We start from the raw sequence: 24543 nt of genomic DNA on the forward strand, positions 1-24543 counted from the left end.
GAAGCATACTTTCTTGATACTTATCTTCAACCTTATTTCCATTACAATGAAGTTGTTATGAGTTGAATAGTGTCCTCCAAAATTTATCTGTTAAATTTATAATCCCCCACATTTCAGAATGTGACCTTATTTGAAATAGGGTTGTTGCAGATGTATTAGTTAAGATAAGGTCATACTGGAGTAGGGTGGGCTTCCAATTCAATATGACTAGTGTCCTTATTAAAAGAGGAAGTTTGGACACAGGTATGCACACAGGAAGAATGTCATGTGAACACTGGAGTTACTTGCCACAAGCCTAGGGACTATTAGAACCTAGGAGATAGGCCTAGAACAGATCCTTCCCTAGTGCCTTTAGGGGGAGTATGGTCCTACCAACACCTTGATATTGGACTTCTATCTTCCAGAACTATGAGATAATGAATTTCTGTTGTTTAAGTCATTCAGAATGCACTAGGTTTTACAGTAGCCCTAGTGTTAGAATAGGTAGCCAGGCAGACATGAGCAAGACAGCAGAGCTCCCCATCCATGTCTACTATTTTAGAGAGGCAATTGTTATACTGTCTCTCTAAAATAGTAACTGGTTGCAGCCAGCGTCAGGGAAAGGCAATCTCGCAATAGATAGAAAACAACAGAAGCTGGTGATCAGCAGCTTCTCAGTAAGATCTCAGGAGATGGGTAAGAGGGCTCAAGCATGTGCACTAAGAGGCAAAATGGCATACAACAAGTATATGGCCTTCCTCTAGGATTGCTCAACTGGTAAGGGGAAAACACCTCAAGTGAACATGTGTACAACTTCAGTAAGGTGATCGCTCCCTAGTGCTGGCAGGTCACAGCACATGCAGACAGCCCACCACAAGGGAAAAAGCAAGGGAGGAGACACAGAAATCCTGGTACCATGCCAATGTGTAAAACCCCCAAGTCAAGGGCCAAACAGTGCACTTGGATCTCTCAGGTACACTTGGCCCTCTTGCAAGTGTACTTTACTTCCTTTCATTCCTGCTCTATAACTTTTTGATAAACTTTCATTCCTGCTCTAAAAGTTGCCTCAGTCTCTCTGCCTTATGCCCCTCAGCAGAATTCTTTCCTCCAAGAAGGCAGAAATAGAGTTTCTGCAGACCCGACGGATTTGCCATTGCTAACACTAGTAAACTAATACACATGCTCAAAATAAGTTAGATCTACTTTTCTTTCTCCTTCCTTCCTTCTTTCCTTCCTTCCCTCCCTCCCTCTTTTCTTTTCCTTCCTTCCTTCCTTTTTTTTCTTCCTTCCTTCCTTTCTTTCTTCTTGAGACGGGGCTTCACTCTGTCACCCAGGCTGGAGTGTAGTGCACCCCGGCGGGAGTGTAGTGGCATGATCTTGGCTCACTGCAACCTCTGCCTCCTCAGTTAAATGATTCTCTTGCCTCAGCCTCCTAAGTAGCTGGGACTACAGGCATGCTTGGCATATGTTCTCAGGATCTCCTGGTCCTCTGTAATGGGTGATGGCCACTCATATTTAGCTCAGAATAAATCTCTTCAAATATTTTACAGAGTTTGACTCTTTTCATTTACAATAATATACCACTTCTTGGTTTGTAATCCTAATTATATTAATCAATTATATAAAAAATTACATTGTATTTAATGGCTCCATCTTTACTTTTCCTATATAAGTGCCTTAGGGCACTTATTTATTAAAATATGTCAGTGTTTATAACCTTTAGTGGACATTTAGGTTGCCTGCCTAACATTTTGGTTGCTTAACTCCTGTAAACTAAAAATAAAATTCTAAGCCTCCCAAGTGACTGAACAGACCATGTCTTGGCCAAGGGGACCCCAGGGTAACCTTGAAAACTAAATTCTCATTCATGACAGGATGCCAGGGTCAAACAAGCCTTATTATACCCCTTCCTCAATATTCAGGATTAGCCTTTCTTCCCTAAGGGCTAAACGGAAACCAGCCCTTTTGAAAGATTCCACCACTAATATCAACCAACCACCTGATATTGCCTCTAGTTTTTTGCCTGATAAGAGATCACCACATGGAGTGGTTCTGGCCCATCTCCAGAGAATGCACAGTAAGAGTTTTCATGTCCTCTGCTTCGCCTTTTGATGTCAGAGGACTGAAAACTCCAACATCGGATCATGTTAACACTGCCATTTTTTGTATATGGGACCCATGAAGGGGCATGAAGCTCCACTGCGCATGCACACATTTATCCTTTGATAAATATTCATGACTCCTCTTATAGCTTATTGAATACATATATTTGGCCACCCTGCTCAGCATAAATTCCTGTTCTCTTGGCCCCTCCCTCAGAGTGTCTGTTTCTGGCTTCTGGCTGTGGGGTCAGCCTGTCAGCATGGCCACCCTACAGGCTGCAACCCTTTATGAGAAATAACTTTCCAAATTTGTGAACCTCATCATTCCTCAGTTGACACTCCCCTTTTCCTTTCTGAATGGAAAATGGTTTTGTTCAAATACCCCTCTCCTCCCATACGAAACAAGGAAGGTGATCTTAAACTCAGCAGATTTAGGCTGTACTTTGTCTAAGAAACTAGTCATAGTGTTACTGACCACTGGTTCTTGGGCTGTCAATGCAATAGAGATTGATGTGAGGCCAAAACAGTTTCCCTAGACAAGCCTTCATTGGAGCTTATGCTCGGACATAAGGGAGGTAGCACAAAAGAGAGAATTCCCTGACTGACTCCCCAAAAAGAACTAGTCGTGGTTTTTTATTAGGCAAAGTGCGGGAATTGACATCAGGGGTAGGATATGCAGGCTGGACTGGGCAAAGCATATCATGTGTAGGCTATGCAGGTCAGCATTACCTGGTTAGTATGGTTATCTTGAGTAATGGGCAGCCAGAGGCAACAAGGCTGTAAATCAATTGTTCAGCATTCCTTCCCTACCTAGGACACTCCACAACCTTGGTCATCTCCTAAGGCCAGTTCTGGGAAATCTTTTTTTTTTTTTTTTCCAGACAGGATCTCACTCTGTTGCCCAGGCTGGAGTGCAGTGGTGTGATCTTGGCTTGCTGCAGCCTCCACCTTCCAGGCTCAAGCAATCCTCCCACCTCAGCCTCCTGAGTAGCTGGGACCACAGGCACAGACCACCACGCTTGGCTAATTTTTCAATTTTTTGTAGAAATGAGGTCTTGCTGTGGGGTACACGCTGGTCTTGAACTTCTGGGCCCAAGCAATCCTCCCACCTTGGCCTCCCAAAGTGCTGGAATTGCAGGTGTGAGCTATTGTGCCCAGCCTAGTTCCTGGAATTCTTTAAGTAAAAGGCATGGTTTAAACATTAAGGCATCAGTGAGGTAGTAGTGTAGGTTTTGTGCTCGGTGAGGGTGCATGAAAGAATGCTCTAGTAGAGGTGAGGTGAAGCTAAGCCCCATTTCTACTCTGTCTCAATTATAACCTCATTTTCATTTCCAGTGATTGGTCTACAAATGTACAAAATATAGTTTTGGTAAATGAGACCTAAGGAGAATTCTAATGGGGAATTTCTGAGAAGGGTTTCCCCTGCTCTCAAGAAAGAGACACGGAAGAGTAAGTTCCTTCTTCCTCCCCTGCTGCAGCCAACTTTTGACCATATGGTAGTCTGGGCTTTGGGGAATTGCTCATATAGAGGACTGAAGAATGGAGAGAGAGAAGTTGGGGTCTTGATGAGGCTGGTGAGCTGTAATTGAAGATTATCTTATCACTGGACTTGTTATATGAAATGATAAATGTCTGTATCATTTAAACTAGTTTTACTCAGAGTTTTGTCTTTTGTAGCCCAAGGAATCTGAACTAGTATATCACTGTTCTTTCCAAGTAATAACCTTTCACTTTATTTGGCTGCGTTTTTTTGCTAATGCCTAAGCTCTACTTGAACTTTATTAGATAATTATTCTGCTTTCTTCTGTGCTCTAAACATTTCTTGATTTGATACAACTTCAAACGTTACTAATTAATGCAGTGTATGTATGCTACAAATGGGTTACAAAGGCAATGAGATATTGACTCCTTCGGTCCTTAGGGTGGCCGGAAACCTCATGATGGTCAGCCTTGCCCTGGCGGGAAGCAGCTTCCTCCATTTATTCGAGTGCTGAACAAATAACATTTTCAAATGTGTTCAATGAATTAATGTATTGTTGCTTATTTCAAAATAATTAGAAAGATCACTTAGTAGGGCTGAATCCAAATTCCCTATGGAATATCAACTAATTAAGTTGGAATCTTAATTAAATGATTAATGGAATAGACTTCTAATAGATGAAATTAGCTATATTTCTCTCTATTCCATATTCTTTTCGTGGATTTTTGTCATTGACCCCAATTTGCTTGTGGAAACTGGGAGGCAACAGAAAACTCTGAAGCACTGGTTTAGAACACAGATGGCCTGAGTTCCAGTCCATGTCTGCTCGTGGATTGTGCGTAAATATTCTACCCTCTCTAGACAGTAGTTCCCTCCTTATCTGTTTCAATGTGAGGCTCGGATTTGCTGATCTATGGAATACCAAGTGTTTTATTTTGATAAAAATATCCCTATATTCATTGATTATCAAGTTTGTCAGTTCTTTAAACAAATGCAATTTGTTTTTCAGGGTGCTTATATTTTTTCCTGTCATGCTATTTATTATGTATTATAATTAACTCTCCAAATTAATGGTTTTCAAGTGTTAAATGGTAGAGAGCAATGATTCCGAAGACAGTAGATGGGTATAGTAGATAATGTCACATTATCTCCTTTGATAATGAATCGTAACTTCATAATAACTTAAACTGTCATATTCTTAAACTAAAGAGGAAGTTCTGTGTGGGAGGATAGGCGGGTGTTAAAGATAAAAACATAATGGGTTTTGGTTGTGAAATTGTGATATCATATTCCCTCAAAAAGGCTCTATGAAGTCAAATGTAAAACAGTATCCATTGAAACAAAACAAACTTTATTATTATTCTTTTGCTCCTAGGTAGGATTCTGAAACATTTCGTTTGTTTACTATTTTCACTTCTTATACAAAACCACGTCTTTTTTTTTTTTTTTGAGATGGAGTCTTGCTCTGTCGCCCAGGCTGGAGTGCAGTGGTGTGATCTCGGTTCATCACAACCTCCGCCTCCCGGGTTCAAGTGATTCTCATGCCTCAGCTTCTCATGCCTCACCCTCCGGAATAGCTGGGATTACAGGTGTGTGCCACCACTCCCGGCTAATTTTATTTTTTGTATTTTTACATGCCTTTAAATGGTCCTTCATGTCTTTGTGTGTGTGAAGGAATGGGAGGGGTGGGAGGCAAGAGGTTGGCAAAGAAATCATTTGTCTCTTTGTCAAAGAAATCTCAAAAAGACATAATGATCCACCTATATTCGCTAGTGCATTTTTTTTTATCACGTCTCTGCAGAGTTGGGATATGTAAAACAAAACACAAGGTAACATGTTTCACACTTAAAAGCATGATAGACTGTAGCTTACAGGTGAAGTGAGGTGAGGTGATTTAACAAGCTGCAGTGTTTTAAATATCTCCTATACTAAGTGGTTGGGTTGCAAAAGTAACTTCAAGGGAACATGACATGACCTAAAATATAGAGAAGAGCGTCTTATTTAAGCAATACAATGTGTGAAGTATGTTAACAAAATGTAGCTCTGCGTATACTATATAATATCTGAACTGGGATACATCAGCTCCTGTGGTTCACTATTTTTGGTTCTAAAATGTCAGTACTAGGGGCCAGCCTAACGGTTCTGATTACCTTTCACACATTAGAGAGATAGCAGCTCTGAGGTATCATATGATACAGACACCTTCTCTGTACTGATCAAACACATCATTCAGTATGGAGTCATTAACTGGAAGGGTTTGCAGCAGTGGAAGTGAACTCTAAACACCACTATGTCCTTCACTTATTCATGCAAAAATTATTTATTGTATACTTACCCAGGCATTGGGGATACAGCCTTAAAAAAGATTACGACTCTGCTCTCACAAAGCTTGCATTCTTGAGAAGGGAGACTGATAATAAGCAACAAATCCAAAACATTGTTTCAGACAGTGATGAGTGCTGAGAAGGAAATAAAGCAAGGCCAAGTCTTTATAGAGTGTTTGTGGCTATTTTAGATGTATGGTCAGGCAAGGGTTCTTTGCAGAGGTGACATGTGAGCCGAGACTTAAATGACAAGATGGAATCAGTAGGCAAAGCACTAAGCAGAAGAAACAGTTCTTGTGCGAGGAGCGAGCAAAAGGAATTATTAACAATGATGGATGGAACTTGGCGACTTCCGGGAACAGCATGAAGGCCTTTGTGACCAAAACATGGTGAGTATGTGCTGATGAGGTCCCAGAGCTAGGCAAGGAGTTTCATTTTTTATTCTAAGTGCAGTTGGTATCCACTGGAAGTTTCAAGTAGAGCGTGCGTTGTGAGGGATGTAATAACAACAGGCAGTTTAAAATACAATATTGTACTTCGATTTGACTTCTTCGAAACCTAGTTTCCAATTCCAGTGCTGGTCAAACAACACCCTGGCCGTCCCTGTTTGAGCAGGCTGTTTGCGCTTGCCGCGGCTTGTTTGTCCCTGGCGCCCCGCTGTTGAAAGCCTCAGAGCGTGTGACAGCTGGCAGGCGCAGTGAGGCGCAGCCCGAGCCAAGTCAATGCAGGGGCCGGGGCTGAGGGAGGGGAAGAGGCAGAGGAGGCGGTGATGGCGCGCTGGGAGGGCGGCGGCCTCTGCAGCGAGGGTGGTGGCGATGCGCATACCGAGAGGATAAGGAAGCGGTTCCCGACGAGCCTCCTCGGGGCTTATGGGGCCCCTGGCGGTTCGGCCTCGGAGGCTAGCGGGGCTGCCCGATTTGGCACTGGAAACAATGGTGGCTCGGGGCTGGAGGCAATGGCGCCAGTGCTGGGGGGCAGGGGCGACTAGGGGAGTTTCGGTTTCTCGGGCCTAGCGCCGCGGAGCCTTGCTGCGGGCCCCAGTGGTGGCACCCCCGGGAACCGCAGGTGTTGATTTAAGGCTCGGAACAGGCGGTCCTTCTGCCCACATCCTGCGGCGCCCGCGACCCGGGCCGGGCGATCCGGCGCCGGGTTTTGTTATCCGCCCGCACCTAGAGGCCGCGCCGCAGCCGCCAGCCCCGGGACGGGACCCCAGGGCGCCCTCGGCCCTGCGGGGTCCCCGCCCTCTCTTCCGTCTCCTCCTCACCGCCCTCCTGAGGCACTCTGATGCGGGCGGGCATCTCTGCCGAAAACACCTACAGCGCCCGCTCCCTCGGTCCTTCGAGCAGGGATCCCTCCGCGGCCAACCTCCCCAGGGAAACCAGCGATTCGCGGTTCGGATAGCGACCTTCGCCCGCAGGTTCCTGCTCTGCCTTCAGACTTCGGCTTCAGTGGCACCTGCTCAGCGAGACCTCGTCTAACCAAGCCATCCGAATTAACTACCCACTCACTCGCCATCACATCACCCCGATTTAATGCGCAGCGGGGCACTAACTTTACACTCGTGTGTCTTCTGTGTTTATTTATGGTCTGTTTCTGGAATGTCCGCTCCTGGGACTGGGACCATGTTTTTCTGGCGCAGTGCGGGTGTCTCGGCGTCCAGGATCGGGCGGGTCGCAGTAGGGCTCCACATTTGTTGAGTGACTGAACACCGTTCCCGGCCGGGGAGAGCGCCGCAGCCGGGTCCACTTCAGGCAGGGGCTGGGCTTTCCCGGCCCCGCCTAGGCCCCGCCCCCAGCGCGAACCCGCTCCCACCTCGCCTGTCCGCGGAGCAGCCGGGGGTTTGACTGTGCTTTTCCCTCTTGCTTCCCTCGCTCTTTCTGCAGCTGCCACGAAAACCCGGAACGGCGGAGCCACCGAGCGGCGGAGCGGCGCCGCCCCTCGCGGCACCTCCCTGGCAGCCTTTGGAGGCCGCGCTGGGCATGCTCAGTCGGCTGGGCCGCCTCAGCTCTCGGAGTAGGAAGCTCGGACGCTCCGGCTGTAAGGAGCCGCGGCGGGGGGAAAATGGAGCCCTTCACCAATGGTGAGTGGGCTGCCGAGGCGCCGGGACCCGGGCTCTCCGGAGCCCTGAGGGTCGTGGGCAGTCGTGACACGCGGGGTCGGGCTGCAGCCGTCTCCCCCAACACCGCGGGCTTCCCACGAGGGCTGAGGGAGGCAGGGAGAGGGGATCTGGGGGAGGCAGGGAGGTTCGGGGGGCGGGCGGCGGCCAGTGCGGGACCCGGGGCTGGCTTGAAGGTCAGCGCCGCCGCTGCTCGCCCGGGGTGCGGCCGCTGGGCAAACAGCAAAGTTTGGGCTGCTGTGCGCAGAGGAGTGGGCAGTGGGAAAGTTGGCAGCTCAGGTTTGCCCCCGGAGGAGGCGGTGTCGGCCCGACTCTCCTGTAGGAGCGTTAAGTTGTGGCAGCTGCCGAGCCCAACTTTTGGGGGCGCCAGGAGCTGTCCCCCTGCCCTTCAGTGAGCTGCCGGCGTGACTTTTCCTAATAGGGCGGGGTGAGGTGGGGGAGGCTTGGCAGGTTAATGTTGTGGAAGGAAGGGAAACTTCAGGAAATGCTTGCTCACCTCGCTCGGGGCCGCGGAGGTGCCTGGCCACAGTGCCACCCTCCTGACCCTGCCGAGGTACTCGGCAGGGCCACCACGCATCCCCTCACTGGCTGCAGATCACATCAGTTTTTCAGTCAAAGACTTGTTAATGTCAAGGGTCCGTCACGGTGGTGATACCACTGTGTGACAGGAAGCGAGAGTCAACGCAGGGAGCCTGCACCCTGCAAACAGCCACAGCTCTTCACTGAACGGGGAGCATAAATCCCACCCTAGTTAGAACCATGGCTTTTGTGCGGACCAGAAGTGCCAGAGCCACAATATAGGGGTGAGATGTCTTACCGTTTTGCGGTGTTGAGTGTGTGGATTCCCTTTTAAGATAGAAAGTAGGAAAACTGCCAGTAAGGGAGACGACTCACTAAAAGAGGATTCACTCTCTGGTTGACATGTTTTGCTGAGTGTGGTTGGTTACTTCAGGTACAGTATCACATTAATAGGGGCCACAGTCTATATCCCTGTTTAGTTTGTTAGTTACCACTCAAGAGAAGACAGATATTGTCCACTTTATCCCAAATCCCAGCCAGACTTTGTTGTATGCTGTGCTTCATTCATGGGGCTGTGAACTACTGATTATATTCTCCCTTCTCCTAATGTAGAATGCTTTATTCTACTGCCATCTTTCTGTCTGCACTGTTTAATTAGGCTTACTGATAACAACTTTAATTCTGAATTTTCTTTCTCATTCAGGTTCTATTTGTAATTACTAAGACTTAAAGAATAGTCTGGTGACGTTACTCGAAGAATTAAGGAAGGTTTGAGCTAAAATGAACTAGAGACCATCTAGTACTTTAGTGTAAAATATGTTTAATACAAGTCGTTAAGTCCTTGTAAGTGACTATTCCAATGTTTATTCTTTGTTTTTGGTAGAATGCTTGGAGTTACCATGTTTTTAAATGTGAAATTTCATCTAAATTAAAAAAAAATCTCTGTGATGAGGCTGACTCACCCATTTGGTCAAGATTAGTGCTAGCTGATTTGCTGAACCTTTGCCTACAGAATTAAAGTACTTTCTCAAGTTTTAAAATTGGTGTCTTTTCTTTTATAGAATATGCTTCTAGATTGCTTCTAGATGTGGGTATTTGCAAACTGTCACATTTGGGAGGACAATGGAAAAATCCCACAGAAGAGAACAAAAAAAGAAGCAATGCTTCAACTTTCATGTAGGAAATTGGATTTCTGATTCTTTCCTATCTTTCAGAGTTGATGCTGGAGACAGCTTGGCAGTGCATAATTTTGGTTAATGTAGCAATCATTCCTTGGAGCCTTATTTAGCATCCTTTTACAAGGAAAACAGAAACGACAATATCTACAGTCAACAAGAAATTAAATGTTAGCAATTTGAAGTGCTTTTCAGGTTTAAGATGGACAGGGTATTTATTTGAAAACTTTTGAAGGATTGCTGTAGAATTTTCTAGTGTTTTCAAATGACATGGTACAGTAGACAGTTATATACTTCATCCTTTTGAGTACAAAAAATAATGCATGTATAATGCTCCCATTGGTCTGGGTGTGATGATGCAGAGTATTTCATTATCCATAGAATTTATGATTGCAAGATTTATCAAGCCTGGTATTGGATTTTGTTACACGTTCATCCTCTTTTAATGGAATCTTTCCCACTTACACTTTTTCATGTATCCCTATATATGTAGAGAGGTGTATGAGCTTAACAAAAAACAGTTTCAGTAATTTAGGACCACATATCTTTTAGTTAAAATCTTGTCAGTGCTTCCATCTACTGACCTATGCATTTGTAAAGGAAGTGAATTTAGTTTTTATCTTGTCACTCTAGCCTTCAATACTCATCTATTCCAGTACTTTTTTTTTGTAGTTTTCCTGTTTTCTGTCCAAAGTTGCCACTGGTATGACCTATTTTTGTTGGGCCCTGCTCTCTACCTGTTGATAGTTGGTTCATTTGATGAATATCCTGTTAACCTGTTCAGGTAACATACTTCTGCAACCCATTTAAAATGCATATCCCCGGAAAGGGCTTATAAGGATGGATCTTAGTGCTAGGAATTCCCATTTAGCTCAGGATCTATTTTTGGCTTTGTCCTTGGGAGGGATTGCTATTATGCTGAAGTCTGGACATCTGGTCTGGGTTTGGATCTTTGGTGGCTTTTTTTATGAAGAGAGATAGATGTGCTGGACCAGTACTTAAGATTGTTTTGGCAATAATGATTATGTCTTGTTAGGCAGGTAGAGGTAAAACTGTTAGGTAATAGTGATTTGTATATTACAAAAAAAAAAAAAAAAAATTGAAGGCAACTATCTGCTTTTTTTGATAGAGATATTAGATTAAATAATTCTTTGATGTTTATCCAGATTTTTGTCTTCATTTGCATGCAGGGTTGGTATATTTTGTAAAAACTTAAATTCATCTTAAGAAATGCAAATGCTAAGGTTCACCCTCAGAATCTGATTGAGGAGGTCTGATTATATATGAAATACATACTAGAAAGTATGTATACTTTCTTTTTTTTTTTTTTTGAGACACAGTCTCACTCTGTTGCCCAGGCTGGAGTGCAGTGGCACAATCTCAGCTCACTGCAACCTCTGCCTCCCAGGTTCAAGTGATCCTCCTGTCTCAGCCTCCCGAGTAGCTGGGATTACAGGCGCCCGCCACCATGCCCAACTAATTTTTGTATTTCTAGTAGAAATGAGGTTTCACCATGTTGGCCAGGTGAACTCCTGACCTCAAGTGATCTGCTCACCTTAGCCTCCCAAAGTACTGGGATTACAGGCATGAGCCACCGCGCCCAGCTGAAAGTATATATACTTTCTAGTTTGTGATATATTCTAAAGTATATCTAAAGGTTGGTATTTTGGCATTTTGAGGTCCCAGAACTGAAAACATAATTTAAATAGTTTTTTTTCATATGAATGTAGGTCCTATGAATCACTTTTATTACCACAGTGTGGCGCATAATCAAACAAGGAGGACTTAACTGTCTTAAAAAATTATTTTTGTTTTCATGTTCAGATTGGCATCCAGTTGAAAGTATTTTTCAACTTCAAAAATGGGAAGTCTGGGCAACAAATGAGATATTTGTGGGTTGTAATACAGTATAAAATTGTGATTCCATCTTTTACTCTTACACATAACAATTGTTCTATAGATATGTGAGTCTTTTTAAAAAAAACTTTTTAGCATCACTTCTCAAAAATGTGAGCATACCACATTTTGTTTTTATTTTTCTTTTGCTCTATGATAAATTTCCACATTGAAAGACAACCCTTAAGAAATAAGAGCTCATAGTTTCTCTGTGTGATGGAATATAAGTTAAATCCTGTTTTTATCTTTCTGTCTTAAGTTTTTTATTTTATTTGGGGGAAATAAGACTGTTAGGAATTAAGTGTTAGCATCACTAACAATCTAGGGTTAAAGCTATAGCTAGAAACAGCCCAGTTTTTAACTGGAAACTAGTTGTAGAAAAGTTCTTTGCTATTACTTGCCAGTTTCCAAAAACTGTCTTGATACATGCATAAAAACAGCATATTTTAGAAACTCTTATAACCAGTGATTATCATTTATCTGTAGGTTATCCTTGAGAACTCAGCCTGAAAGATAGATAACCAGAGAGATTGGTTATAAGGAAATTATATAGAAAATAAGTGGTAATTTTCTGCTCAGTAATTCAGTCATACAGCCATCTTTTGAATGCCCATTTACAAGTAGATTTTCTGCTATACACAGTTACATTAAAAAAAAAAAACCCCACAACCTCGTCATCAGATAATGCTTACCTAAATAAGAGAAATGAATAGAAGAACCTAGTTTTGTTGTCATGCTAATATGAAAATATGGAAACAGAAGAAATAAAAAAGCAATAAAGTTTTGTCTAAGACAGTATTCTAATTATGAAATAAATGTACAGAAACTGTTCATAACTGTTTGCATGTCTACTAATTTAATGTAATACTCCTATTAGGAAACAGCAGTGTTAACCCTCTCTATGAAAACATTAGGAAATTGAGATTTGAAAGAGTTTAGCCAAGATTACCCCAGACGTTGGGATGGACCTAGATGAGGCCTGTGGTTCTTGGCAGTCAAGGTGAGGTCAGTGCAGCTATGTTTTGTCAATTAGTCACCTCATGACTTGAAAACTGTAGGGCAGCAGTCCCCAAACTTTTCGGGACCAGGGACCACAGTCCGGGGGATGTATGTATACTTTCTAGTTTGTGATATATTCTAAAGGAGAGAAGGTTTGGGGATGACTCAAGTGCATTACATTTATTGTGCACTTTATTTCTATTATTATTGCATTGTAATATACAATGAAATAATTATACAACTCACCATAATGTAGAATCAGTGGGAGCCCTGAGCTTGTTTTCCTGCAAGTAGACAGTCCCATCTAGGGGTGGTGGGAGATAGTGACAGATCATCAGGCATTAGATTCTCATAAGGAGCACACAACCTAGATCCCTCGCATGCGCAGTTCACAATAGGGTTCGTGCTCCTATGAGAATCTAATGCCACCACTGACCTGACAGGAGGTGGAGCTCAGGTGGTAATGCTAACGATGGGGACTGACTGTAGAGATGAAGCTTCACTTGTTTGCCTGCTGCTCACTCCTGCTGTGTGGCCTGATTCCTAACAGGCCAGAGACTGGTACTGGTCTGTGGCCTTGGGGTTGGGCAAACCTACTGTAGGGGGCTGGAGTTGAGCTGATACTACTTGGCCTTTCCATAGTATAATTGGAGCAACCAGAAAGACACAGTCTTTTATTTATTTATTTATTATTATTATTTTTTAGTTTGAATCCCTAGATAAATTTCAGCAACTTTTCTGAAAGTTTGCAAGAAGCTAGGATTGAGAATGAAGGGACATTTTGGAGCCCTTGTGGTGGTACAGTTCTTTTTATATCTAGATCTTGACCTAGATCTACATATGGCCGTTGTAGAGAGGGTTGCTTATTGCCTTGGTGTTTCTGGACAGTAAATGGAACATCAGGAGTTCTCTGTGTCCATGGAAGGGTGGACAGGATTCCCTTGTAACCTTATCCATTGTTGTAATTCATTTGTGATTGTCCTAGCAGCACCTGAAGGACTTTGCATTTTACAAAGATGTTTAGAGACAATTGGAAGAGGAGAATCAACGATGAAGATGAAAGAAATGTGGAGATCGGGGGTAAAGGGAGAAGCTGATAGGCAGAGATTTTAAAAATGGTCATGCCTTGATCCTTGCAAGTCTTTGGTTCAGAAATGAGCTTCAGTTGGAGAGCAGGACACTGTTGTATGAGGTTGAAGACAGAGTCTAGGTTGGAAGGGGACAGGTAGGTAGGTCTGGTTGGATTAATGGAATTGGGGGCTCAGGGGACAAATGAGTTAAGATTGGCATTTGGGAGCCTTGGCAAGAGATAGAAAACATTTGCCAGAAATTTAAGCATACTGTCTTTTTTATAGTCAGAAAATTCAGTCACTCATAAGTTGGGACTATTCACTTGCCTGAATGTTTTAGATTTAAAGAAAAAATATAGCTCTTTGATAAACAACGTGGTGTGGAGCTGTGGTAAGCCTGCTCTTGCTCCTGACTCACCGCCGCTCGCTCTCACCAAAAAACAGGTTGGTCAGGAGATACAGAAAAACGCCCATGAAGCCAGAGATGGCAATTCACCGAATTAGAATCACTCTAGGCCCAGCGCGGTGGCTCACACCTATACTCCCAGCACTTTGGGAGGCTGAGGCAGGCGGATCACCAGAGGTCAGGAGTTTGAGGCCAGCCTGGCCAACATGGTGAAACCCTGTCTCTACTAAAAATACAAAAATTAGCTGGGTATGTTGGCACGTGCCTGTAATCCCAGCTACTCGGGAGGCTGAGGCACAAGAATCACTTGGACCCAGGAGGCAGAGGTTGCAGTGAGCCAAGATCGTGCCACTGCATTCCAGCCTGGTGACAGAGCGAGACTCCATCTCAAAAAAAAAAAAAAAAAAATACAAGAACACTTGGACACAGGGTGGGGAACACCACACACTGGGGCCTGTCATGGAGTGGGGGGAGGGGGGAGGGATAGCATTAGGAGATATACCTAGTGTAAATGACGACTTAATGGGTGCAGCACACCAACATAGCACATGTATACATATGTAACAAACCTGCACGTTGTGCACATGTACCCTAGAACTTAAAGTATAATAAAAAAATAAATAAAAAGAATCACTCTAACGAGCTGCAAGGTAAAATCCTTGGAGAAGGTGTGTGCTGACTTGATCAATGGATCAAAGGAAAAGAATCTAAAGTGATAGGACCAGTTTGAATGCCTACCAAGACTTTGAGAAACATTACAAGAAAACTTCTTATGAAGGTTCTGAGACATGGTATTGTTTCCAGATGAGAATCCACAAGTGACTCATTGACTTCCACAGTCTTTCTGAGATTGTTAAGCAGATTACTTCCATCATTATTGAGCCAGGAGTTGAGGTTGAAGTCACCATTGCAGATGCTTAAGTCAACTATTTTAATAAATGATTACCAGTTGTTTAAAAAAAAAAAAGAAAAAACTATAGAGAGCTATCTACCTTTTGGGACTACCATGGTAGCAGTCATTTGCTGTTCTTTTTTTGGGAGGGACGGGAACAGGGTCTTGCTTGGCTGGAGTGCAGTGGCACGGTCACAGCACTGCAGCCTTGACTTCTCAGGCTCAAGCGATTCTCCTGCCTCAGCCTCCTGATTAACTGGGACCACAGGTGCACACCACCATGCCTGGCTAATTTTTGTATTTTTTGTAGAGATGGAGTTTTGCCATGTTGGCCAGGCTGGTCTCGAACTCCTGGGCTCCAATGCTCTGCCTGTCTTGACCTCCCCAAGTGCTGGTACTATAGGTGTGAGCCAGTGCGGCCCTGTGGCCAGCCTACTATTATTTATAGCCTGGCTTTGCTTCACTTTTCTACTGGTGCTTATGATAGAACAATGAACCAATTAATTTTTTTAAAATTCCATCCTTAACATGTAAATGAGGAGGAAACCAGGTCATTTGCCAAATAAGGAAAATTCAAGCTTCCAAGGGAGTTTCAAAAAACAATGGAGGATCAAGTTCAATTGTAGGAGACTTTTTGAAATTCTTTTTCTTCTAATACATATTGCTTAATGAAGGTACTCCTGGGCATTCCACATATTTAAAAAATGTAGTCACTGAACCAGAACTTGAATTAGTTGTCTGAATTTCTCTGGATTGTGGGGCTCAGAGTCTTCTCCAGCCAATGATCTGGGGTGAAGGAAGTTAAAGAAGGCTTCTTCAACTGAGGGAACAGAAGAATGAGGAGTGCAGTGAGAAAAGGATGCCTCTATGGGTTGGGTGTGCTCCTTTCCTCTTGCAGCAAGTGATGAACAGTGCTATGTGGGAGCATTTCCCAGACAACTGCCTCAGGTGTCATTCAGTGCCATAGAGAAAATTTCTGGTAAGGAAGGAGGCTTAAGCCATAGTATTTCTCACAGCTGAAACTGTTATTTTGTCAAATTTAAAACAGTTGTTAGTATATTCATCAATGAAACATCATTACGTTGTCAATGAAACATTTCATTGTCAATGAAACGTTTCATTGTCAATGAAAAGAGTCAAACTGTAAAATCTTTAAAGAGGCTTATTCTGAGATAAATAATGCGTGACCAAGGCCCAAAGCACAGTCTCAAGAAGTCCTGAGAACATGTGCCCAACATGGTTGGGTTACAGCTTGATTTTATACATTTTAGGGAGACAGAAGTTATAGGCAGACAACAATCAATACATGTAAAGTGTACATTGGCTCAGTCTGGAAAGGTGGGATAACTCAAAGTGGGGACTTCTATTCCAGTTCATAGGTGGATTCAAAGATTTTCTTTTTTCTTTTTATTTTTGCTTTTTTTTTTTTTTTTTGAGACAGAGTCTCATTCTGTCACCCAGACTGGAGTGCAGTGGTGCAATCTCAGCTCACTGCAAACTCCGCCGCCCAGGTTCAAGCAATTCTTGTGCCTCAGCCTCCTGAGTAGCTGGGATTATAGGCATGTTGCCACCACACCCAGCTAATTTTTGTGTTTTTTCAGTAGAGATGAGATTTCACCATATTGCCCAGGGTGGTCTCGAACTCCTGGCCTCAAGTCATCACCCACCTCAGCCTCCCAAAGTGCTGGGATTACAGACATGAGCCACACATGTGGCCACATTCAAAGATTTTCTGATTGGCAGTTGGTCAAAATAAGTTATTATCTAAAGACCTGGAATCCATAGAAAGGAGTGTCTGGGTTAAGATAAGGTAAAGGGTCGTGGAGACCAAGGTTCTTAATATGTAGACGAAGCCTCCAGGTAGCAGGCTTTCAGAGAATAGATGGTTATTATCTCTTATCAGAACCTAAAAGGTGCCAGACTCTTAGTTAAATCTCTCCTGGATCAAAAAAAGACCTGGGGTGGTGCAGTGGCTCACACCTGTAATCCTAGCACTTTGGGAGGCCAAGGCAGGAAGATTGCTTGAGGCCAGCAGTTCAAGACCAGCCTGGGCAACATAGTGAGAGCCTGTCTCTACAAAAAATTAAAAATTAAAAAAAAAAAATTAGCCAGGTGTGATGGTATGCGCCTGTGGTCCCAGCTGCTTGAGAGGCTGAGGTGAAAGGATCACTTGAGCCTGGGCAAAGTGGAAGTGAGCTGTGGTCATGCCACTGCACTGCAGCCTGGGCAAGAGAGTGAGACCCTATCTCAAAAAAAAAAAAAAAAGAGATCAGAAAGGTCTTTTTCTATAGAATGTTCCACACAAGAGACAGCTTTGCAGGGCCATTTCAAAATAGGTCTAAGAAATATATTTTGGGGTAAAATACCTTTATTTCTTTCACAGCCTGCTATCTGTTGTGTGATGTTATACTAGAGTCAGTTTAGAATTTGGTATTTTATTGCTACAAAGAGTGTTTTGTCAATCTTAAGATCTCTGTTTTAATATTAATGCTGGTCAGTTGTGCCAGAATTCCAAAGGGAGGAGAGTATAATGAGGTGTGTCTGACCCCCGCTTCCCATCATAGCCTGAGCTAGTTTTTCATGTTTACTTTGGAATGCCCTTGGCCATTCAGTCAGAGGGGTCCATTCGGTCAGTTGAGGGGCCTAGAATTTTATTTTTGGTTTACAAAATCATTCCAAGATCCTCTTTAGAGGAAAAATGTATAGAGATTAGTGGGAATGATTGAGGAGAACTCAATCTTGAGAGCTCAATCAAAAGGAGATGTTTAAATATCTTTTTAAGTTGGTATTGGTAAAGTGATTTGAAGACAGAAAGAATGTAATACATGTCTGGTGTCTGCTTGTCCTATAATTGTCGGAAGGGCCTCGATGAAATAAAGGAGGCTGCCATGACACTTGAGTCTTTGTGAGAGGAGCTATTGTGTCCAGATTTATCAAGATCATCTGCAGGAGTTTGGGCTGGCCCCCTCTTATTAGTAGTTTCTCTGTTTTTTAAACTGGAGGCTCAGCACCTTAGTATCTAGATTGGGTAGCTACATTATGAAGATAACTCAAACTGAACAATAGAGTATTGAGTATTAGTGGGAATAAGAAATGCATTGCTCTTTAAAGCAGCAGCCTCACTTCCATCTGCATCAGTACAGGATACTGAGAGGCTTGGTAGCATTCCACTTGTAGGAAGCACACAGAAAAATAATTGAATATAGAAAAGAGGGTCTAGTGTGACTTGGGGATTAGATAATAGAGCATGTTGAATTAGATGGAAATAAGCACATGTTCACTAAAGTGTGGCTAGTTTTGTTCAAGTCCAGTTGTTCACTGCAGTTGGGCATAGTTCTGTTTTAATTAATTACCAATTCAGGAAATATTATTGCGATAAAGACTTGAAGAATTTATCCATAGAATCTTGTCTTGGCACATCATCGAATGACAATGACGATTAGTAGAAAAAATGTAGTTACAATCCCAGCCTTTTGACTAATCCATAACTAATTTTTTAAGTTGGTTAATGATAAGCAAACTGGCCCTCAGTCAGTTGTAAATTGATGACAAAGTTGTTACTATAAAGACTGAAGACTGTCGTATACCTGGTGTTTTATCAATCCAATGAGTCACATGGAAAAGTATTACAAAAAATTATCTGCAAGGTAATTTTTTGTTCAGATCCTTCTGAGATCTGGCAAATAAATGTATTCACCAACTGAGATTTCTTGTTTAACTCACAAGTTTTCTGTATACATTGAAGAGTTCTTATAAATTTCCTTTGCAGATCCCATTCAGTGATATGCATTCTTTGTTAAATAACTCACACTCATTATGTCTAATGTAATTTTTCATTTTAAATAAGGAATTATAGGTTAAGATGTTCTTTTAAGACTATAGTATAGCGAATTGATGGAATTTAAAAGTAAACTTTTTGTCTTTAGATCTTGTGAAAGTATTTGCAGCTATGCAGATTTGCTTGAGAGATTAATGAGCATAAATATTTAGGCATCATTGACAATGTAAATTACTTTATATTGCTAAATCTAACAGGGGCCCAAAGCATTGTTAAAGACTGGCACCCTATATTGTGAGGAAAGATTTAAGAAATACTTTGGAATGTAAAGATTTTTTGTTAATTTGATTGGGGGGACAAGTTTGTATAAATATAAATGTAAATAATTTAACCTAGGAAAAGAAAAAGAAAATTGAAAATTGGAGCTAAAATAATTTGATTTTTCCCTCAACAGGGTTATTGGCTGTCTTTTAAGTGACTAAAAGAGCGTATCTTTATGTGAATTTTAGGCATGGTCATATGATTAATACAAGGATAAAGCAACCAAATGCTCTCAGTATTTATTCCCGTGCTATTTGTCTGTTTTTTAGTTCATGGAGTATTGTGTTGTACTTGGTAATTTGATGCTTTTGAGATGTCCTTTAGACAGATTTTTAACTACAGGACTTCCTCTGTAGAATCGACAATGTGTTTGACTCTCTGTGGCATTGACAATGTTTTTGAATGCCTAATTGTTCAGTAGAACTCCGTGGTTATTATTACAACTTTGTACATTATTATAAATATTTTATATTAGTTGTATATTCCACTGCAGATAGCAACCAGAAAACTAAATACAGAAATATTACTTATAGAGAGAATATAATGTACAAAAAAAATCTTGGGAGATGAGTGCTTTGGGTTTAATTCTATTTTACTGAAACCAGAGAATAATAGGATTCAAATCTACCTGATTTTTCTATTTTTCTGATTTTCCATTTTTCTCTTTTTGAATTTTTTCCTTTTTACATTACGTTAGTAATTTGTTCTTCATCTCTTATTTTTATCACCTAAACAGAAAATATAGCAAAGCATAAATCATTTTTCAGGTCACCATGCTTCATTCTTCTTTTATTGGGGAAGGGGCAGTGGTGATCTGGGAAGAAGCATAGTGTAAACATTTTAATACAAATTCCTCTTTTTTTTTTTTTGAGATGGTGTCTTGCTCTGTCTTCCAGGCTGGAGTGCAGTGGCACGATCTCGGCTCACTGCAACCTCTGCCTCCCGGGTTCCAGCGATTCTCCTGCCTCAGCCTCCCGAGTAGCTGGGATTACAGGCGTGCACCACCATGCCCGGCTAATTTTTGTATTTTTAGTGGAGACAGGGTTTCACCCTATTGGCCTGGCAGGTCTCGAACTCCTGACCTCAGGTGATCTGCCTTTCTCGGCCTCCCAAAGTGTTGGGATTACAGGCGTGAGCCACCACGCCCAGCCCAGATTCTTCTTGCATTCTGTTTTAAACTGCTTCCATTAATAAGTATTTTTATTTGTTTTGCTTTTGACTTGTGCCCATGTATCTTTTTAAAAAACTATTCTATTTTCAAAAAGATGCCCTCCCAAATAGATACATTAAATGCATTAAAATATTCCTTTACTGTATGCTACCTTGTTCTAAGCTTTGTTCTTAAATTTACAAATATTAATGTAGCATGGTCCCTGATTTTGAGGAGCTTACATTCTTGTGGAATTATTTCTCGAAAAGATTATTGATATGAACATACAGACTAGCATCCTCTCCAAAAACCATCATACTTGGAGAATTATAGGTCCAGTCCCACACCTTTTACTGGAGATACATTTGGTTTTGTACCTTTTTTTCCATTTTGGAGATCTATTTATAAATCTACCTTATTTTGTTGACTACTGTATAGTATAGTATAATAGTGAAGTGAAAAGTTCAGACAGCCATATTCAAATCCTGGCTCTTTATTCACTAGCTCTCTGATTCTTAAGGATATTACCAGAATATCTTAATATCTTTAGTTAAAAACCTAAAATGTACATTCAAAACTTAAAACTTTTTTGAAGTTAGCAGTGGTCTAAGATACGTGGTGGTTTGAGCATATTCCAGCCATAGTGAGGTTTTTGAAAAGCTGGGAACTAATGGTATTTCTTGGATCCTAATTCTTTACTAAGGGCTTGAGGCCATTATAGGAGGATTCTTTCCATTTCATATTTATTAACAATTATGAATTTGCAACACTTTCATGGAAGTGTTGCCTAAAGCACGGGTCCCCAACTTGCATGTCAAGGACCAGTGCTAGGAACTGGGCTTCACAGCAGGAGGTGAGCAGTGGGCAAGTGAGCGTTACCGCCTGAGCGCCTCTCCTGTCAGATCAGGGTGGTATTAGAGTCCCATAGGAGCATGAACCCTATTGTGAACTGCACTGGGGAGGGATCTAGGTTGCATGCTTCTTATGAGAATCTAATGCCTGATGATCTGAGGTGTTACAGTTTCATCCAAAAACCATCATCCCTTCATGCTCTTGCCTCCATCACTTCCGCCACACCCCTGTCTGTGGAAAAATTGTCTTCCGCAAAACCAGTCCCTGGTTCCAAAAAGGTTGGGAGCCACTAGCCTAAAGAGTAGACGAACTGTACATTCCTACATCCAACTTAATTCTGGCCCAGGTATGCTTTCATGGTGCCTTCAAGAAAATGCAATATGCAGCACCTCATTATTCATACAAATAGGTTCTATTTGTTTAGCCGAAAAACATTAATTACATATAGCAGACAAAAACACAGTTCTTTTATGTTTGCTACAATGGTTGGCGTCTAACATAGTGTTTTGTTGCACACATATTAGATGCTTAATAAATGTTATCTGAGAGTAATATTACTCCAAACAACTCCAAAACAAACACTTAACAGTTTTGTTTGGACTCTTAAATTAGAGGTCAGTCAGTCTGTCTATCCTTCCATCCTCCTTCCCTCCCTCCCTCCTTTCCTTTTCCATCCTCCCCCTCACCTTTCCTTTTTCTATAAACTTTTCCATAGCAAATAGAGTAATTCCAAATCATTTTTGGAACATTCTTATTAGTGTTCATTCAGCTTCCCTTTCCACTGAAATGAATTTATTGAGTACTTGCAGTATTTCAAACCCTATGCTTTGTACAGAGAAGACAGTGCTAAATAGGAAACCCTCTCAGTGTTAGAGGGAAAGGAAGATGATGTGGAGGGAAGGAGTCTCTTACTCTGAAGCATTTTCAAAATCAACATTAAAGAGTGAACCAACATTTACCTCCTTTCTTCTTTCATCTTCTTATTTCATAGCTAGAGAGCTGCTGTGCGTTTGAGACCTAAGTGGTGCAATTAAATCAATTTCTCTTCCTACAGTGCTGCAAGGACTTCTGGCTGACCTATATTGGGGCACTTTGCTCTTCATTAGAGAGCCACGAAAACAATTCCAAAGCCAATTAAATTCAACTTTTAAAAAGGAATTTCCTAATATACCATAGAGTTGGTGAGAAGGCAATGAATGGGTCCCACAAGCTTTCATGTAGCCTTATGGGAAGAGTAAAGGTTAAGCTGTGTCATGGTTGTCAACTGGGCAAAGCCACTGAAAGGCAGGACTCTCTATTAGTTGATGTAACAAAATATTAATAACTAGTCTTATGAATTAGTTGCAGTATGAGCTGAGGTATGAAAGCATGAATTTTAGACCTGACACTATCCAGGAGGGAAAAAAGTGGATGTGTCTGTACTGATGTTAATCAAAGGTTAAAAATCAAATGACATTTTGAGGAAAACAAACCTAAACAACTCATTAATGGCCACACAACTTAAATTATTGTGTGCGGTACTATGAATACGTTGATTCACTACTTCCTTCCCGCTTAAAATCTCCATTTCTCCCTATTCCTTAGTATATTTATAGAGTAATTATATGGGAACATAGTATAGGCAGTGTAGTAGTAGTCTGCTCTGGCTGTTAGAATGAAGTAATACAGACTGGGTGGCTTCAACAACAGATATTTATTTACTTACAGTTCTGGAGGCTACTAGTCCAAGATCAAGGGACCACCATAGTTAGTTTCTGGTGAGGGCTCTCTTTCTCACTTGCAGAATGCTACCTTCTTGCTGTGTCCTCACATGGTCTTTGTTCTGTGCATATGTGGAGAGAGTGAGCTTTACTGTTTCTTTCTATCAAGGACACCAATCCTATTGGATTAGGGCTCTACCCTTATGACCGAATTTAACCTTAATTACCTTCTTAAAAGCCCTGTCTCCAAATGCAATCACATTGGGGGTTAGTGCTTTTTTTCTTTTTTTTGGGGGGGGGGGCGGGGGACAGAGTCTTGCTCTGCCACCCAGGCTGGAGTCCGGTGGCGAGATCTCGGGTCACTGCAAGCTCCGCCTCCCGGGTTCACGCCATTCTCCTGCCTCAGCCTCCCAAGTAGCTGGGACCACAGGCGCCCACACCACGCCTGGCTAATTTTTTGTATTTTTAAGTAGAGACGGGGTTTCACTGTGTTAGCCAGGATGGTCTCGATCTCCTGACCTCGTGATCCACCCGCCTCGGCCTCCCAAAGTGCTGGGATTACAGGCATGAGCCACCGCACCCGGCGGGGGGTTAGTGCTTTAATATATGAATTTGCAAGGTGTCTGGGGCGGGATGGGGGATACAACTGTATCATAGGAGTCTTCACTTTAGACAGTTTCTTTCTGTGAACCTCAGGATAAAGAAAATTACTTTTCCACAGGAATAAGTTTTTGGAGTTTACATTCCTGCCTAAGGATGTTAAAAGAAGCATTATAGTTAAGTTCAATTTTTTTTTTCTGGACACAGTAATTCAGGATGATCCAAAAACCCCTTGTCCCATTTTTGTCCTGCACTGAAGCAATCCAGACTTTCTGTATTTATTTACTTTGTGTATTTACTCTATATGCTTTTAGTATACTAAACTTGCATGTTTGGATCGAGATGTCTGGAGAGTTTGGGAGTAGTTTATCTTTGAAGGCAGAGTTATGCTTCTCAAACATTTTGGTTTTAGAATCTCATTTACACTCTTAAAATTTTTTTTATCGAGGACCCCTAAGAGCTTTTGTTTGTATGAGTTATTTCTCTAGATATTTAAAAATTAACACTAACATTTAAAAATATTAATTTATTTAATAACAATAAACACCTTTTACATATTAAATAAAATTTTTAAAAAAGAGAATTATTATTTTCCAAAACAAAAGGATTAGTGAGATGCATTATTTTTCATTTTTGCAAATCTTTTTGATGTTTGGCTTAATAGAATACAACTGGATTTTCAGATTTGCTTCTGCATTCAGTCAGTTGTAATAGCACAAGTCATGTAGCCTGTGGAAAACTCTGCTGTACACTCATGAGAGAAGTGGAGTGAAAATGGCATATAACATATTATGATGAAATAGTTTTGACTCTGAAGGCCTCCTGCAAGAGTATCAGGAATTTCTAGGTGTACCCATATCACATCTTGAGAACATTAATCTTGCGTTTTTCAGGAACTGGAGAGGAATAGTTTAGGAGTCCACAGAAGGTAGAAAGTGGAGCTGTTGGAATTGGGCAGCAAGTTTCTTAAGATAGATCTAGGTCACAGGAGGGGAATGTTCTGGCCAGGCATATTTGACTGGCCACATTATCAGATGCCTTGGTTATGTGCGGATTCTACCGTCATTTATTTCAGCCCTAGATGGTGCTAAAGTAGAGAGAGACAGATTTTTCTTAAACTATTGCCTTTAAAAATCATTTATTTTTATCCCCATTTTTTTTGTTTATATCCAAAGGGTTTTCAA

At 41.8% G+C, this 24543-nt stretch overlaps 1 protein-coding gene across 11 annotated transcripts in view; it reads left to right on the top strand.

The window, feature by feature from the left end:
* The first annotated feature begins 3524 nt into the window (after positions 1-3524).
* Positions 3525-24543, top strand: part of LNPEP (leucyl and cystinyl aminopeptidase) — a 105951-nt gene continuing 84932 nt past the window's right edge. For 2 of the 11 annotated variants that reach the window (XM_063811386.1, XM_063811390.1), the window contains exons 1-3: positions 3569-3655; positions 5014-5150; positions 7769-7965. In XM_063811386.1, the coding sequence (XP_063667456.1) occupies positions 7947-7965 (19 nt within the window). In that variant the 5' untranslated portion in view covers positions 3569-3655; positions 5014-5150; positions 7769-7946. Of the gene's footprint in view, positions 3656-4248; positions 4397-5013; positions 5151-6075; positions 6275-6986; positions 7471-7768; positions 7966-24543 lie in introns of those variants that run through there. The other 9 variants (XM_009449397.5, XM_063811387.1, XM_063811385.1 and 6 more) reach the window with 9 other exon arrangements.

This window comes from Pan troglodytes, chromosome 4, assembly GCF_028858775.2.
Source record: "Pan troglodytes isolate AG18354 chromosome 4, NHGRI_mPanTro3-v2.0_pri, whole genome shotgun sequence".
Lineage (NCBI taxonomy): Eukaryota > Metazoa > Chordata > Mammalia > Primates > Hominidae > Pan > Pan troglodytes.